The following is a 19,373-nucleotide window of genomic DNA, read 5'->3' as shown; positions in this document are numbered from 1 at the left end:
TGGAGGGGTGGTATGAACTTGGTGGGCCAAAGGGCCTGTTTCCATAATGTAAGAGATCTAATCTAAAACCAGGTACTGTCGAATGATGGAGCAGGTTCGAAGGACTGAGTGACTTATTCATGTAAGTTGGACAGGGATCTGAAAAGCAAAAGAACCTGCATATCATATCCACACTAAAGACAGCAGTCACTGATAAGACAGTACTGAAAAGGTTAACCCTGACATGAATTGAAATTAAAATATGAAAGCAGGACAAGGGATCACAGTGATCAAAAGGGACACTATCAAGCATTGTCAGGATTTCCAGCTTTTTTTAATATACAATGGCCTGACATAAGCGACGAGCTAGACATTAAAGAGCAATCTGAGTCAGGATCCTGTCTGAACTTCCCCTCATTAAACCCAGCAGAATGTGGACAGTGAAGAAGGCATTTGGTTTGCTTTCCTTTATTGGTCAGAGTATTGAGTACAGGAGTTGGGAGGTCATGTTGTAGCTGTACAGGACATTGGTTAGGCCACTATTGGAATATTGCGAGCAATTCTGGTCTTCCTCCTATAAGAAGGATGTTGTGAAACTTGAAAGGGTTCAGAAAAGATTTACAAGGATGTTGTCAGGGTTGGTGGGTTTGAACTATCGGGAGCAGCTGAATAGACTGGGGCTGTTTTCCCTGGAGCATCGGAGGCTGAGGGGTGACTTAAGAGAGGTTTACAAAATTATGAGAGGCATGGATAGGATAAATAGACATGATCTTTTCCCGGGGTAGGGAAATCCAGAACTAGAGGGTGTAGGTTTAGGGTGAGAGGGGAAAAATATAAAAGGGACCTATGGGGCAACGTTTTCACGCAGAGGGTGGTACGTGTATGGAATGAGCTGCCAGAGGAAGTGATGGAGGCTGGTACAGTTACAACATTTAAAAGGCACCTGGAATGGTTATAAGAATAGGAAGGGTTGAGAGGGATATGGGCCAAATGCTGGCAAATGGGACTAGATTAATTTAGGACATCTGGTTGGCATGGACGAGTTGGACCAAAGGATCTGTTTCCATGGTGTATATCTCTATGACTCTAACATAACATGGAACCTAAACCCCAATCTGAAATGTGTAGTTTTGTCTGATACTTCCATACCGGCTTCCCATTAATCGTCGCACGTGTTGTAGTTCTTATTAACAGGCTCACTTGGCCAAGCTTTTAACTCTGAGACAGAAGGTTGTATGTTCAACCCTCACCATGGAATTAATTTACCACTTTGCTGCTGTACTGCTGGAGTGCAGCACTGTCAAAAAGGCCAGTCATTGGCAGAGACAATAAGACAAAGTCCCCGTTTGGATATAAAAAAGATCCAACAACACAGTCAATAAGAAGAACAAAGCACTGTAATGTTATTCTGGCCAACCATCATGTTCCAACCAGCATTAATAAATATAAAATCAATCCTTCATCTCATTGCTGCCTGGATTAAAGGGTCTGAGAGGTTTTGTTACTGAGGACCATAGCTGGCAGGATGCTGACAGGTTTCATGAGGGGAGCTAAATACATGAGGCTTTCCTGAGGTTAAAAACGGCCACGTATAGAGGCTGGTGCTGTTCCTTTGATTTCCCTCGAGATTGCAGTGCCTCTCGATGGGTGCAGACTACACTTAGACCTTTGGCAAGAGCTGGCTCAGGAGGAGCCTTGCGAAGGAGACAGCTCCCACAATCGCTCTGGCCCACCAACATCAATCTAGTCACAAGCACAATGCTGTCCCAGATTCTCTGGCACGAGCCTTTCTTCTGAGGTGAGGGATATGGGTTATGTACCACGATGATAGAAACGAACCTCCACAGTGTCTCAGAATTTCAGCACAGATCCCATCTGCCCCAGGGTTAAACAGCAATAATGAGGGAGGGGGTGTGGCAGAGTGTTAAACGGGTCAATTATAGCAAAATAGGGGGTAGGGAGTTAAGGAGGGGCAAACAGCATTATGAGGCAGAGTGTTAAGGAGGGGAAATAGAGCATTATGGCACAGCGAGTTAAGGAGGGGAAATAGAGCATCGTGGGGTGCAGAATTAAGGAGGGGAAAGAGAGCATTATGTAGTTAAGGAGGGGAAAGAGAGCACAGTGGGGCAGAGGGTTAAGGAATGGAAAGAGAGCATTATGAGAGTTAACGAGAGGCAATTAGAGCTTTAAGGGGCAGAGAGTTAAATAGTGCAATTAGTGCCTGATAGGGGACATAGTTTAACAAGGACAATTAAAGGTCTGATCTACTTCATTCTGGACCAGGGTGACACCAAGACCAAGCTGGACGAAGTATTGAGAAAATGGAGTTATGGATATTTGTCTCAGAGGCAGGTCATGGAGGCTCATTCCCAAATCTGCAAAGACTGGGGCTCAAACAGGTGCTTTGTCATTGCAACAACTTTCTTTGCTAATTTTCTCACTGTAGTCCTGGATCTTACCTCCAGCAAATTACCCACAGGCAAGGAGCTCTTCAACCTACTCCACTGTCAATCCAAAACCACTTCAACCTCAGTATGTGGATGATAATTACACACGTGCAGACTCAGACACTGAGCTCCAAGCCATTGTTAACTTTTTTGCTAAAATATAGGAGTAAATGGGCCCTTCACTAAGCAAACTGAAAACCAAAGTCCTCACCAACCAGCTCCCAAAGCAAAACCCTTTCTTCCCCTAGCTCACCCCATTTTAAGGCAAACGTCAGGTTCCTGGAAAACGTGTGCTGTTTTCCTTATGGAGTCATAGAGATATACAGCATAGAAACAGACCCTCCGGTCCAACTCATTCATGCTGACCTAAATAAATCTAGTCCCACCTGCCAGCAATTGGCCCATATCCCTCCAAACCCTTCCTATTCATCACCCATCCAGATGCCTTTCATATGTTGTAATTGTAACAGCCTCCACCACCACTTCCTCTGGCAGCTCATTCCATACACACACCACCCTCTGCTTGAAAAAGTAGCTCCTTAGATCCCTTTTAAATCTTTCCCTTCTCACTTTAAGCCTATGCCCTCCACTTTCGGACTCCCCGGGAAAAATACCTTGTCTATTTATCCTATCCATACCCATCATGATTTTATAAATCTCTATAAGGTCACCCCTCAGCCTCTGACGCTCCAGGGAAAACAGCCCCAGCTTATTCAGCTGCTACCGATAGCTCAAACCCACCAACCCTGGCAAAATCCTTGTAAATCTTTTCTGAACCCTTTCAAGGTTCTCAACATCTTTCCAATAGGAGGAAGACCAGAATTGAACACAGTATTCCAAAAGTGGCCTAAGCAATGTCCTGTACAGCCACAAAATGACCACCCAACTCCTAGACTCAATGCACTGACCCTCTCAGTGAAGCTAGACATAGCTGATAAAATTCATCATCGCCTCTCGTGTGTCAGCTCAGTATTTGGGAATCAGGATTTCGAGACCAGAGCCTAAAATTATTGTTTTCCAGGTGGCTGGGATCCTTGAGCATCCATAAAGTTTGGATAAAAGATGAAAAAATATAGGCAACGCCGCCATCTATTGGAGTCTGGGTATATTACAGATGGAACTGAAACTTGTATTTTCTTGAATTACCAACTGGAATGACTGAACAAAACATAACCAGATGCTGAGAGACAGAATTTTTAAAAGCTAAGTGTTATCAAACTTTATTTGTAGCTTCTTTGCATTGTTCTGGAAGATTATATCAGAAGGAGCTTTTAAAACTAAAAAGAGTGTGCCTTAAGCAGGATTCTATCTGCTAATGACACTGTCACAGTCAGCAGTGATTTCAAGGTCTTATTATGGTCGTGAAAATACTGCATGGGAGAAGACACTTAAAGGACATGAAGCAGTCTCTGCTCCTCCAACATCACTTGACAACTTATTAGGGATCGTTGTCATCTAACACTCTGCACTGGCTGAAGGCACAGAGACACATCAAGGAAAGCTGCCTCAAGAATTTACCAGCGCTGTTACCCCAGTGTTCCCCCATGCATGTAACAGCCAGTGCAGTTTGCCCCGGCAATTCCTACAGAGCCATGTGAATAGCATGGCTTAGAATGGGAACGCAGTACTGGCAACAGCCCCGAATCATTACAAATGACGCGAGTCTGACGAGAAAGCCATCTCATGATGCCACTGGAACCAAACCAGGACTTAATTAAAGAAAAATGTGACATTGAAAAACCTGAATCGCGGAGATAGCCAGGAGCGAGAGGTGTTGGCTTGGGAAAGCAGGTTGGGAAATGTCTCCCCCAAAACAAATGACATTGCGCGTCAGCAAGAGAGTCCAACAGTTGGCACACTTGGCAGCCGACCACACTCCCGACTGCAGTTTGCGACCCGCAAGCGGTTTTAACCCGAACTTCATCTCACCGAACCTCAATTAATGTCAAGATTTCTACTCCGTCACCACTGCAGCCTAGGTTATCTCAGAACAGATAGCTGAAAGCTCTGCTGTACTGAACCATGACCACACACAGGCCTGGGGCTCCTACGTCACACACCGTTTAACATTTTTACCCACATTTTGGAAACCTCCCAGCAGAAAGGATTAACACGGACTGGTTTGACACAGGAGGACGAGATTAGCGCAGCGTTTTAAGTGAGCGTGATTAGCCAACACTTTCAGGTTTCTCTCCCTCACCACTTCCACTGTCCAAATTTACTTCAACCAGAGCACAGTGCAAGACAAAAAGTGTGGCAGCTCGTCGGTGAGAGGACATATTTCAATGTTGCACTGATTCAAAAAATTCCTTCATCATCCGTCCAATCCTTCTTTTTGTCCTCTTCCCACAAGGTATTCACCCAACTGGTTGAGTAAGTTGGACGGAAATCTTTGAAACGTAAACTGAGTGCGCAAGGCAGAACTTCAGGTTCTTTGAAAAAAAATCCCTGCAGCCAGTTTTTCAGCCTTCAATTTGAATTTTTCTGATATTTACCACAACTTAGCTGCCCAATGACTCGTGGTGAGTGCTGAGTTAAGGGAAATCTTCTTCCTTCTTTTAAATATTGTTGCTTTATTTCCACCTGTCCCCATCTGCTTCTGCATGGCCTGATGTGGGAGAGTGACACCAGATAAAAACAGCAAGGCCTGAATACTCTTCGTCTATTCTGAAACTCCTCCGATTGTATAACCCAGATTTCCCGAGTTCCTACCACCAACATTACTGATCTTGAAAAGCAAACTTCAAACTACAATCTCATCCCTTTTCCTCCAGACTGTATTTCATCATTACCAGATCTCAGATTTCATATGAGTAATCTCACAGGCACTTAAATTCAGAATCAATTGACAAGACATTAAATTAAAAAGTGTGGGATACTCAGGGCTCAGTATTCAAGCAACTTTGGAATGTTCTCCCATTTAACTTCCTGCTCAAATGTCTGCTTTTATAAAAATTAATTCATGGGATGCCAATGTCAGGGGTTAGGCCAGCATTTATTGCCCATTCCTAACTATTCAGAGAGCATTTACAAGTCAGCCACATTACCTTGGGTGTGAAGGCACACATAGGCCAGACCAGATAAGGTTGACAGATTTCCTTCCCTAAAGGATATAATTGAACCAAATGGGTTTTTATGACAATCAAGAATGGCTAAAGGCATCCAATGTCCTTCTGGGAATGTGGATGACTCTTGAATGCTTTCTGAGCAATTGGAGATGGGTCTTCAATTCCAGCCTGCCCAGCGACTCGGTGGCTCAGTGGTTAGCACTGCTGCCTTACAGCGCCAGAGACCCGGGTTCAATTCCCGCCTCAGGCGACTGACTGTGTGGAGTTTGCACATCCTCCCCGTGTCTGTGTAAGTTCCCTCCAGGTGCTCCGGTTTCCTCCCACAGTCCGAAGATGTGCAGGTCAGGTGAATTACCCATGCTGAATTGCCCATGATGTGCAGGCTAGGTGATGCAGGGTTATAGGATAGGGGGTTGTGACTGGGTGGCATTCTCTTTGGAGGGTCAGTGTGGACTCGATGGGCCAAGTGAGCTGCTTCCACACTGAGGGGATTCTACGTTCCATGAACGAATCAAAAAAGAAAGCAGTCAATTAAGCAAGGAATTAAATCAGAGAACTATCAGACCCATTCAATGAGCACTTGAGATGACTGGCCAAAATGAAAGGAAATGTAAAGATCAATCAAAGGCCTGGATTGGATTTTACAAGGTCTTCAAAACTGCACAAGAAACAGATGCACAACAGGTCATTGGAGGAACAGCAGGGAAGTTGGTTCTTTAAGTTCAACACCTGGAATGGATGGTTTTCATCATAATTCAAATATTAGATCAACTTAAATCATTCAGGTTAAAGACTCTAAGATTTCCATGTACATACTGACCAATCAATGGCAATGCCACTCAATCCAGGAAACATGCTGAAAAGTTCCACAGTACACACAGAGAGATAACAATGTTTTCAAAGGTTCAGATCATTTGTTTACATACCATCCAAACAAGAGCTCTATTGGCAAAGTAATGGTACTGCTCAATTGTCGACATGACGCTGAAGATGAGACAAACCAGAACGATAAGAAATCTGGAAAATGAAAGCAAACAATTAGCTGTGTTGCAAAATAAAAACACATAACTTTAGATTCATCACATAGAATACTATTGGTTTTGGACACAACACAACCCCTAATCTTTGAGAAGGAGAAAAAGTACATTATTCTTCCCTCTATTAATCATATGGTCATAATATAATGAGGAAATAAAGTACAATTGCACTGTTTTTACAACCTGGATAAATATAATTGCACCTTCTTTCCAATTTGCTAATCTAAAAGTAAATTAAAGTTGCAATAGATCCTCAATCTTTTAATGCAGTGACACCAACATTGAGGAAGTCAAATTGTTGACAATATTACAAAGAAAATAGGCGCTTTAAGTGTTAGCTCACAGTGTGACGTATCACTCCTTAGAATTCATTCTTTCTCTGAATCGTTTCACTTCTATTCAAAACACAACTTCTTAAGAAAAAGATGTCCCTTTCCTTCTCCCCCTCCTTTCCTAGCACAGTCAACAGCAGTTAAGCTTCCCTGCATGCAGAGAGATTTATTTGCACGTAGATATGAATAAATAAAAATGAAACCTGCCTTAATTCCAGCTAACTTGAAAAGATGTCAAACTGCCAGGAAGCCTAGACACACTCAACCTGCCAAGAGCCTCATGAATTGTACATTACTGATCAACTTCACCTCCACCACCCCACACCCACAAGAAAGGTGCTCTTGCTATTCATCCGGCTATTTGATGGAATTGTCAGGAGATCCCTTGGATGTAACACAATAGCAAAAAGATTGTCAGTCCTCCTGTCTTTCAGAACAAGGAATTGGCCCTGGCCGAGTGTGGCAGACTGGTACAATCCAAGGTCTACGTGCATGGAGCAGCTGCTGCCAAGGCACAGTGAGGAAAGACCACTATCTGAGGTCTTTTGGTTGAAGATAAATGGGTGCCTGTGCAGTTACCAGGCCCCCCCAAGAGCCTCAAATGTATTTACATATAGTCTGGTTCAACTAAGAGATGCCTTTGGTTGTTTGGATGGAGTCAAATTCCAATGTTTGTTTGTTTCCTTTTTTACGCTACTGTACAGAACTGAACTGTAAAGATATTTTTTATGAATAAAGTGTATTTTTGAGATGAAAGAAATGTCAATCCTCCTGAGGTCAGTATAAACTTTGTCAAAGCACTATGGCTTTAAAAGAGAAGTATAGGTGCAAGCATTTCGAGAGGGAATTCCAGAGTCTAGTGTCAAGATAGTTTAAAGCAGAGATGTAGGGAAACCCTCTATAAGATCAGCCCTCCACCTCCAATGCTCCATGGATAAAAGCCTGATCTGTACTGTCACTTCACATAGTGCCCTTCGGTCTCCAGCTCTTCAGCTTTCCTCAAAACAATCTATGCCAGTTCTGAAATTTTCACTTGACCATCAGCTTCAGCTGTTTTGTGGGTTTGGTGCTGGGTGGGGCACTATCTTTAGTAATTAACTGAAGCTCATTAAGGGTGGCAGGATAGGTGATGCGTCAAGACTGCGGCACGTCAAAGCTCCTGGATACTATTAGATTGTAGGGCAAGCACATCTGCATTTTTACTGCTTGAAAAGCTTGAGCTCAATGTCATTGAGCTAAAGGCTGCGCTACAGGCACTGTGACAGGGCAGGGAAGGGATGTTTGGACTAGGAGGCAGGCACACCTATTATAGTACGTCTTCTGATTTGGTCAGCAGTCAGGAGTAGGAGGGGCAAGTGGGAGTGAGGCAAGTAAGGGGTGATGGCGCGTGCAATTGGTCAGTCAGTTTGGAGCTGTCTCAGCTTGTTTACATAAGATGGCAGGGTGGATGAACAAAGTGACCATGAAGAAGCCATTCGAGTTGGACAAATAGTAATAGTTGGGGACTGAATAATGATGGGGATTGGCACCATTCTTTGCAGCAAGAAGTGCAAGTCCAGGCGGTTATTTGCTTGCCCAGTGCCAGCGTTTGGGACACCGGCTCAGGGCTGGAGAGGAGTCTGAAGTATAATGGGTAGGATCCCATTGTCACGGTTAATCCAGGTACCAGTGACATTGGTGGAACCAGGAAAATGTGTTTCAGCGTTGATTGTATGAGAATATAATTACAAAAAGAACAAAAACTCAAAGATTAATCTCTGGACTATTACCGAGAAGCATGCAAATTGGCATAGGGTGCTGAACATTTGCTGAATACAGGGTTAAAGACAGGATTCTTGGCAGTGTGAAACAGTGGGATCTTGGGGGTCCACGTACATAGATCCGTCAAAGTTGCCACTCAAGTTGATAGGGTTGTTAAGAAGGCATATGGTGTTTTGGCTTTTATTTACAGGGGATTGAGTTTAAGGTTTTGCGGCAGCTGTATTAAACCCTGGTTAGACCACATTTGGAATATTGTGTCCAGTCCTGGTCACCACATTATAAGAAAGATGTAAATGCTTTAGAGAAGGTGCAGAGCAGATTTACCAGGATGCTGCCTGGATTGGAGGACGTGTCTTATGAAGAGAGGTTGAGAGAGCTAGGGCTTTTCACACTGGGGAGAAGAAGGAAGAGAAGTGACTTGAGAGAGGTGTACAGGCTAATGAGCGGCATAGATAGAGTGAATAGCCAGAGACTTTTTCCCAGGGCAGAAATGACTGTCACAAGGAGTCATAATTTTAAGGTTATTGGAGGAAGATATAAGGAAGATGTCAGAGGTAGGTTCTTTATGCAGAGCGTGGTGGGTGTGTGGAATACACTGCCAGCAGTGGTAGTAGGGTCAAAGACTTTAGGGACATTTAAGCAACTGCTGGACTAGCACATGGACGGCAGTAAATTGAAGGGTATGTAGGTTAGGTTGATCTTAGATTAAGATGAATGCTTGGCACAACATCATGGGCCGAAGGGCCTGTACTGTGCTGTATTGTTCTACGTTCTATGTTCTATAAGTATGTGTTCCTATCCTTTGGTCCCTGGTACGTATACAAGGGAAAATGGGAGTGATACCAATGAGAGTGTTGTGGCCAATTTTCTTGAAAATTACATACTCATCAAGTAAAGAAGACTTAAGGTGAATAGAGGGGTGAGGGATCAAATGAGGAAAGATGTGGTGTACAGTACTGAAAAGTAGAGATGAGATAAGGGAGAAAAGCAGTATGTGGGAAACGAGGGTCAGAGAGTGACAGGAAGGAACACAGAAAGAAAAAAGTTGAAGAATACACTGACCATCAAGACCAAGATTAACACAAGGACAAAATTCAAGGCTCTGTGTATAAATACACACAGCATTTGTAACAAAGTAAATAAACTGATAGCTGAAATAAAAGCATCTAAGTTACTGAAGAAACTCTGGTCTGGCAACAGAGGCAGAGCAAACAATTCAAGTCTGATACTACTCTCCTTTGAAAACCTATAACATTAATTCTGCTTTTTCCTCTTCATAGGTGCTGCCCAGTCTGCTGAGTTTCAGATTTCCAGCATCCATAGTAGATTAGAGTCCCTACAGTGTGGAAACAGGCCATTTGGCCCAACAAGTCCACACCGACCCTCCAAAGAGTAACCCACCCAGACCCATTTCCATACACTTACCCCATGACTAATGTAACTAATGCTATGGGTGATTTAGCATGGCCAATCCACCTGACCTGCACACCTTTGGACTGCAGGAGGAAACCGGAGCACCTGGAGGAAACCCACACAGACATATCGAGAATGTGCAAAGTCCACACAGACAGTCACCCGGGAATCAAACCCGGGTCCCTGGTGCTGTGAGGCAGCAGTGCTAACCACTGAGCCACCGTGACATATTGATAGCTCATGTTGAAGTTAATGAAAATCATCTTATAGCTGTTACGAAGACAAGGAAGGGTGCATGATGATAAGGAGTGGATCCCAAAACTTGAGGAGCAGATGACATTCAAGAAGAATAGGAAACCTTGCAAAGGTGGAGAGATAGCACTGTTAATCAAACTTGTGCAATAACTAGAAATGACCTTGTTTCAAAACATTCGGATGTAAAATCAATTTGGAGATGATGCATAGTTGAAAAAGAAATAATGAGTGGATGTGGTTTACAAATCCACCCAATAGTAACTATACTTAGGACAAAAGAATACAAGAAGAGGTATCGGATGCATGTGATAAGAGAACAGCAATGACTAGCGGTGACATTAATCTACAATAAACAGTTCCCTATTTTTAAAATCCAGTACTTAGCAATAAAGGCCAAAATTCTATTTGCCTTCTTAATTACTTGAAGCAACTGCATGTTAACTTTTCAGATTTTATACACAAGAAAACCCAGCACCCTCAGTGTTAGACTTTTTTTGGAGTCTCTGCCCATTTAAACATTAGTCAGACTTTAGGTTCTTCCTACCGAAGCGCATAGCCTCACACTTTCCAGAATTAAACTCCATCAGCCGAGATGCTATCCGTTTACCCAACCTATCCATATCCACTTCCAGAATCTTTGAGTCCTCATCACAATGCGTCCTCCCACATATTATTATATCATCAGCAAATTTGCCTGCTTTCCACTCTGCCCTTCCCCCAAGTTATTAATGTAGATGGTAAACAATTGAAGTCGTAGAGACTGATCCTTGCAGTGTTCACTAGTTACATCCTTCTAACCTGAAAAAGATCCTTTCATCCTGACTCTGTCTTCTGTGTGTTAACAATCCTCAATCCATGCTAATAAATTATTCCCAATATGAGAGTTCCTATCTTCCACAATAACGTATACTTAAGAGGGAAATCAGGAGGGCAAAAAGGGGACATGAAATAGCTTTGGCAAAGAAGGTTAAGGAGAACCCCAAAGGGTTTTTACAAATACATTAAGGACAAAAGGGTAACTAGGCAGAGAATAGGGCCCCTCAAAGATCAGCAAGGCAGCCTTTGTGTGGACCTGCAGGAAATGAGGGAGATACCACACAAGTATTTTGCATCAGTATTCACTGTGGAAAAGGACATGGAATATATAGAATGTAAGGAAATAGATGGTGACATCTTGGAAAATGTCCAGATTACAGAGGAGAAAATGCTGAATGTCTTGAAATGCATAAAAGTGGATAAATCCCCAGGACCTGATCACGTGTGCCCGAGAGCTCTGTGGGAAGCTAGGGAAATGATTGCTGGGCCTCTTACTGAAATATTTGTATCATTGATAGTCACTTGTGAGGTGCCAGAAGACTGGAGGTTGGCTAATGTGGTGCCACTGTTTAAGAAAGGTGGTAAGGACAAGACAGGGAACTATAGACCAGTGAGCCATACATTGGTGGTGGGCAAGTTGATGGAGGGAATCCTGAGGGACAGGCTGTACATGTGTTTGAAAAGGCAAGGACTGATAAGGGATAGTCAACATGGCTTTGCACATAGGAAATCATGACTCACAAACTTGATTAAGCTTTCTGGAGAAGTAACAAAGAGAATTGATGAAGGCAGAGCAGTAGATGTGATCTATATGGACTTTAGTAAGGCGTTCGACAAGGTTCCCCATGGGGGACTGGTTAGCAAGGTTAGATCTCATGGAATACAGGGAGAACTAGCTATTTGGATATGGAACTGGCTCAAAGGTAGAAGACAGAGGGTGGTGGTGGAGGGTTGTTTTTCAGACTGGGGGCCTGTGGCCAGTGGAGTGCCACAAGGATCGGTGCTGGGTCCACTGCTTTTCATCATTTATATATGAGATATTTGAGCATAAGAGATATAGTAAGTAAGTTTGCAGATGACACCAAAATTGGAGGTGTAGTGGACAGTGAAGAAAGTTACCTCAGATTATAATGGGATCTTGATGAGATGTAGTAATGGGCTGAGAAGTGGTAGATGAGTTTAATTCAGATAAATGCGAGGTGCTGCATTTTGGGAAAGCAAATCTTAGCAGGACTTATACACTTAATGGTAAGGCCCGAGGGAGTGTTGCTGAACAAAGATCTTGGAGTGCAGGTTCATAGCTCCTTGAAAGTGGAGTTGCAGGTAGATAGGATAGTGAAGAAGGCGTTTGATATGCTTTCCTTTATTGGTCAGTGTATTGAGTACTGGAGTTGGGAGGTCATGTTGAAGCTGTATAGGACATTGGTTAGGCCACTGTTGGAATATTGTGTGCAATTCTGGTCTCCTTCCTAGCGGAAAGATGTTGTGAAACTGGAAAGAGTTCAGAAAAGATTTACAAGCATGTTGCCAGGGTTTGAGGATTTAAGCTTATAGAGAGAGGCTGAACAGGCTGGGGCTGTTTTCCCTGGAGCGTCGGAGGATGAGGGATGACCTTATAGAGATTTACAAAATCATGAGGGGCATGGATAGGATAAATAGAAAAAGTCTTTTCCCTGGGGTGGGGGATTCCAGAACTAGAGGGCATAGGTTTAGGGTGAGAGGGGAGAGATATAAAAGAGACCTAAGGGTCTACTTTTTCATGCAGAGGGTGATACGTGTATGGAATGAGCTGCCAGAGGAACTGGTGGAGGTTGGTACAATTGCAGCATATAAGAGGCATTTGGATGGGTATACGAATGGGAAGGGTTTGGAGGGATATGGGCCGGGTGCTGGCAGGTGGGACTAGATAGGGTTGGGATATCTGGTCGGCGTGGACGGGTTGGACCGAAAGATCTGTTTCCGTGCTGTACATCTCTATGACTCTATGACTCTAATTGTCAAAACATTTGTCAAATTTGTTTTCACTTTCCAAAACAATGTTGACTCTGTTTGATTGCATTATGCTATATGTTTCTATATGTTTTGTTATTTCTTCCTTCATAACGGACTCTAGCATTTTCACATCAAATGTTAGGCAAACAGGTCTATTGTTTTCTGCTCTCTGTCTCCTTTTCTTTTTGAGCAGAGGCATCATATCAATGATTTTCCAATCTACTGGAATCCTCCCACAACACTTCCTTCCAAACCCTTAGATACAAACCCTCAAACATGACAATTTATCTGCCTTCAGCCCTAATAGTTTATCAACTAGTGGATCCTTAACTATAAGATCTCAGATTACCCCTACCTCATTATACATTATTAGATCTAAAACAGCCTGTTTCTGGGCAGCTTCTGCAATATGCTGCTCTAAGAAACAAGTCTTTCAAGTTTATCCATGTCTATCTGATTTGTCCAGTCAATACGCAGATTAAAATCACTCATGAAAATTGCAGTGCCCTTTATCAATGCCTCTATCATTTTCTGACGTATACTTTGTGTGACAATGAAATAACTTTGAGAGCCTATAGAGACTTCCATCCATAACTTCTTTTCCTTGCTATTTCTTAGTTACACCCAACCTGATTCCACATTACAACCTAAAAGAAACTAGCTTGTCTCAGTGATGTTGGTTGAGGGATAAACATTGGATTGGACACCAGGAAAACGTTCTTCTATAAAATTGTGCTGTGGGATTTTGGACGTACAATATGATGACAGGTGGAACACTGTTTGAACATCTCACTTGAAAAGCAGCACCTCCAACAGCTCAGGGCCTCCTCAGTTTAGATTGTGCATTCAAATCCCTTGACTTGACTCATATCTACCGACTCAGAGGCAAAAGTGCTATCACTAATCAATAGAGATAACATAACGTCTTCCTGATAACATTTCTGCTGCGCTCATATTTTCGACTTGCCAAGGGAAAGTAATGTGAACTGCACAACACTTTATTGACATCAAAGGCTTTATGATTGCTCTTTGCAGCTATTTTTGGATAACCTGCCACCCAGACCCACTTTCTTGAACTCCTCATAGTTCCCTGTGTTACCCATTTTCACTATTTTCTAGTGATTTCATTCATCTTTCCGAATGCTTTGTTTACTGTGATCAAAACAAGGTGTGGTGCCAAACAGCACTGTACATCAGTGTAAAATTGCTGAACCCGCCAACAAAGTTAATGCCATCTTATTTTACAGCACAGAAACAATTCTGCACTGCACAACTTATGCTTCAGATGAACCGAGTCAATCTCTGCTGCAAACATATGTTCATCATGCCCCTCCAAATATTATTTATCCCAACTAGCCCACTTGATAGCAATGTCCACATTCTAACCACTCTGTGGGTAACAGCAGTTTCTCTTGAAATCTTTGGTGGATTTAATTGATGCAGCTGTCCCATTTCTTTCAGTTACAAAAAGGGGAAACATTAGGGCAATAAGCAATTTCAGGAGGGCATAGACAAGTTGGTAGATAGAGCCAATATCCGTCATGTGATATTTAATGCAATTGAACACAAAGTGATATATCTTGCGAGAAAGGCTAAGATGCAACACTAAATGATAAGGTTTAGAGCAAACAAACTGGAAGACTCAGAATTAAAATCCATGATAGTTTTAAAAAATAAATGAATAAATACCTGAAACAACAAAAACTTTAATGGCTTAGGGAATAGTTTTTATGGGAGCAGCTGTTTTAGTGAGATAATACAAGCATGATTGATTAAGTGGCCTCCTTTTACGGAATAGAATTATATCAATAGAGAAGGATTCCCCTGGGAATAACAAATTTAATGCTGATTAGCCTTTACGCCCTAGTTCAGTCCACATCTCTCTTTTAAAAAAGGGAAAGGTTTAAGTAATCGGGCAGCTTCCAATTTACACTGAATGTTGCAACAGGAGGCTTTAGGCTGGAAAAGGACCTTGCACACAGGACCATGTTGGATTCATTCAAGACTCAATGGCCTTCAAGCACTGTGCTTATCTTATTTAATGAAATAACTTATTTTTCAATGGTTCTTATCAATGTCTCAGCACATATGGAAAAAAGACATGACAAGGTTGAGTGGAAGTTTTGTTGAATACATCTGGGATTGCTCTAGTTTTGTGAAAGTGGATCCAAATAGTCTTCATTTCCACAGCCTCCAAGGCAGAGAATAAGTCCCTTACGTATTCTTTCAGATCAGTGTGTTGTATCCAACAAGGAGTGTCTTCTGTCACTATTGTTCACGCTGGACTTCGGATCTTTGTTCATTGCCATCGGCAGAAGGAGGAAATCAAGGATTGATGACCTTCCAGTGAAGCTGAAGATTAGCCTACATTCAAACAATGTATCGCTATTGCTCAGGATCTCCAGGTGGCTGTCCAAAGAACATTTGAAACTATATATGCTATGAAAAAACAGTTATGGACAATGCCAATGAACTATGAATGGCATTTTCCATACCATACAACTGGTGGATTTATAGCATTATGATGGGTGCTCAAATATCTAGATTTGCCTAAAGATTGTAAGATAACACATCAAGGTTGGTATCAATTTAACTGCCCCTGACCAAACAACACCTAGGATTTCATCAGAAAATGGAAACTTCTCACTTTACTCTCAAAAGACAGTGACAATCAAAGTAAGTACATTTTCTTTCCAATCGGGCACCTCGCAAAATTCCTGGTGAATTCTTTAAAGCCCTCAGATGTTACTTGAGACATTACTTTGAATTGGGAAATGGGCCAAAATAGACTATTATCAAATTATATGGAAGTAAACACCACAGAGGCATAGATCTCTCAATCACTGTTACAGAAATTTTCTAGCAAGTACACAGTTATGTAGGTCACGTAAAATAGAATGAAACCCAATAGAACATGAAGCGTGGTCAACAAATCTCTGATTTATCTTTCTTCTGTTAGGCAATTAAAACTTGAGCCACAAAAAACTGTTTATGCTATAATGTTGCAATCCATTGAAAGTGACATGGAAACAATGGAAGAGAGATCTAGAATTAAGATTGCTCAGATATCATTCTAGTCACAAATAGAACAGCACCATTGAACAAAGAGAGCACATGTCTCCAATTAAGCAGCTGAAACTAATACAGAAATAATACATAATGTCTTGAATCCTCCTGATGAAGGAGTAGTGCTCTGAAAGCTAGTGCTTCCAAATAAACCTGTTGGATTATAACCTGGTGTTGTGTAATTTTTAATTTTGTACACCCCTGTCCAGCATCGGCAGCTCCAAATCTTGAATCCTGTTCATGTTAGATGCCCAAACAGCTCAAGTTCCATTTGATAGCACACTTATTTTTCTAGGTCAGAAGGAGGTCAGTGGTAAATGGAACTCTTCCCTTTGCTTCACAATTGGCGACAGAACCACAAGTTGATTCAGCTCTCCTCTTTAAGTTTTCTTCCTCAATCTCTCGAATTCTGTTCTTCTCATTCTATTATGGACTTCTTTCTGATTTTGAATTCTTTGCTAAAGTCCATCCCTTCAATCAAGATTTCAGACACTCCGGTGACCTTTAAACCTGGCATCTTCATGTCTGCTTTCTTCCTTTCTTTCACAGAATGTTGACATCACTGGCAAGGCCAGAATTTGTTGCACATCCCTAATCACCCTAGTGATGGGCAGTCTTTTTGATCTGCTATATCCACAATGCTTTTAAGGAGCAAGTTCCAGGAATTTGACACAGTGACAGTGAAGAAACAGTGAAATGCCTCCAAACCTGAATGATGTGTGACTTGGAAAGAAATTTGCCGTTGCAGGCATTTTGTAAAGTTGTCGATTTTCGCTTTTCTCTTTACAAAGACAACATAAATGCAAGTTCCTGGTGTGGATGTAGTAGCTCAATGAGCAATCTAGTGCCCACACTCTGACATGTTTATGGAATTAGAACCTGATGCAAAATATAAATGGCAGTCTGGTGTGAAAATGTGACTTTTTTCAACGTCCCTCAGCACGAAAAAGGATGCAGTCGGAGGGATAGGTTTTAATGATAGATGCAGTAATGATGATCTGGGGGAAATCCGTGTGAATGTCTTCACCCTGATGGAAAGGTTTTCCATGGCTGGGTAGTTTGACAAAGATAACTTCATGGGACAGCTGAAGGACGTAGTTTAGAATTCTTCCTGAGTCTGATCAGAAAGCCTGATTAACATTTCTACACACTATTTCATTCTTGGTTCATTGCACATAACCCTATTTCACTAGCAACAGAACAATGAAAATTGTTCATTTGACAACGTAACATGCAGTGAGGAAGTTTTTAATATTCTCTTTATAAAGGCTGCTTTATATGTTTTTATTAAGGAATTGAAGCTTCCATTCTAAATCCATTGAATTATTGGACTTATCTATTTGGCAAGTCTTCCTCTCCCCCTGCCACAGGAAAGTTAACTTCATGGGTCATTTGGATAACTAAGTAGATTAGATTAGATTCCCTACAGTGTGGAAACAGGCCCTTTGGCCCAACAAGTCCACACCGACCCTCCAAAGAGCAACTCACCCCACTACATTTACCCCTGACTAACACACCTAACACTACGGGCAAATTAGCATGGCCAATTCACCTAACCTGCACATCTTTGGACTGTGGGAGGAAACCGGAGCACCCGGAGGAAACCCACATAGATACAGGGAGAATGTGCAAACTCCACACAGGCAGTTGCCCGAGGCAGGAACTGAACCTGGGTCCTTGGCGCTGTGAGGCACAGTGCTAACGACTGAGCCACCGTGTTAAGATGCCATTCCACACCATACAATCAAACAAACTTAATTTGTTTTTGTTGGTAAAATACATTTTAAAATACTCCTGAAAGCATAGATCATGCAAGGAAAACACAATTCTATAACATTATGATCAAAATTTCCAAATTCCTCACGAGAAATATATTAGTTTGTTGGTCCACAATAATAGTCAATGCATGGGCCACATCTAGTCTAATTTGACAGCTGCTAGTTCGATAACCCCCAACAACCCTATCACTAAATTGCCCATTCTGTGGCCTTATTTCTCACTGCTGCCAAGATGTCATTATTTTTCCTCAGCTTGGCAGTCTTTTCACTCTCATTATGTGCTGACCTTTATTCCCTTGGTACTGCTGGCACTGTTGATGTCTGTTGGCTCCTCTTTACCCACTGGCTGGTCTTTTTAACATCTAAATTCAATACCTGACAATGCTGCCTTTGGATTGACTCCAAAACTGCTCAAGTTGGTTCCAAAAACAATCTCTATGAGACAAGCACTCCCAGGCAAAAGTTCATTTGCGTGCTCTCTCAACTACAAGCCGGCAATGTCAATTTAACCTTGGCAAAATACACTGAAATTTCTGTCACGTTAATTTGTGTAGTTTTAATTTGCTCTATTCAGTTATCACACTGAGGGCAGTGGTGACCTGGAGCTCCCTGTACCAAAGGCAAGGTCAATGGAAAATTTCAGAACATAGATTGGTACGTCTTTGTTATGTTAGGGTATGAAGTGATGTGGAAGCAAGGTGAGCAAATGGAGATAAAGGAGGGCAAGTTCAATCAGGCTCATTTGCAGATGTAGGTTCGTGATCTGATTATCGCTGTTGCAGTTGAGGCAGGCAGCATGTGAACTTTATGTGGCCTCCGCATTTCTACAACTTCTGCATGCAGCCTGCATGACTCAAAGCAGCTCGTTTGATTCACAAACATCTCCCTCCAACACCAACACTCAGTAACAGCAGTGTGTACCAACTACAAGATACACTCAAAGATTCACCAAGACTCCCGAGACAGCACTTCCCAAACCCACAACCACTACCAAGTGGAGGGACACGGGCAGCAGATACATGGCAACACCACCACCTGCTAGTTCCCCCTCAGCTACACGCTATGCTGACTATGTCACCATTCCTTTAGTGCCATTGGGTTTAAAGGAGTTCCCTCCCTGACAGCATCAGGAGTCTACCTACAGCAAACGGATTGTAGTATTTCAAGAAGGCAGTTCACCACCACCTTCTCAAGGGCAACAAGAGATGAGATAAAAATGCTCGTGCAGCCAGCAGTGTTCATGTCCTATGAGGGAATTAAAGAATAATTTAAAAACGAATCCATCCCACATACTGAAGAAGTTTACACACAATCAAACATGGCAAGAGTTACATGAGGCTATGACGAAAGCATACATCATAGTACTAGCACTCCTTGCAGTCAGTAAACGTTGTTCAGATTTATCATGAGCTCCATTCTACTCCTCAGA

The 19,373-nt window shown here is 42.3% G+C and overlaps 1 protein-coding gene across 3 annotated transcripts in view; it reads right to left on the bottom strand.

Moving 5' to 3' along the window:
• Nucleotides 1-19,373, bottom strand: part of LOC122557942 (potassium voltage-gated channel subfamily KQT member 1) — a 693,104-nt gene that overhangs the window by 527,057 nt on the left and 146,674 nt on the right. For all 3 annotated transcript variants that reach the window (XM_043706180.2, XM_043706184.2, XM_043706182.2), the window contains exon 3: nucleotides 6,421-6,511. In XM_043706180.2, the coding sequence (XP_043562115.1) occupies nucleotides 6,421-6,511 (91 nt within the window). The remainder of the gene's footprint in view (nucleotides 1-6,420; nucleotides 6,512-19,373) is intronic.

Source organism: Chiloscyllium plagiosum, unplaced genomic scaffold (genome assembly GCF_037043375.1).
Source record: "Chiloscyllium plagiosum isolate Xiang-an unplaced genomic scaffold, Cpla_swu_hap1 HiC_scaffold_18, whole genome shotgun sequence".
Classification (NCBI taxonomy): domain Eukaryota; kingdom Metazoa; phylum Chordata; class Chondrichthyes; order Orectolobiformes; family Hemiscylliidae; genus Chiloscyllium; species Chiloscyllium plagiosum.
Note: the sequence above shows the minus strand (reverse complement) of the source record. Positions and strands in the feature narration are given on the sequence as shown.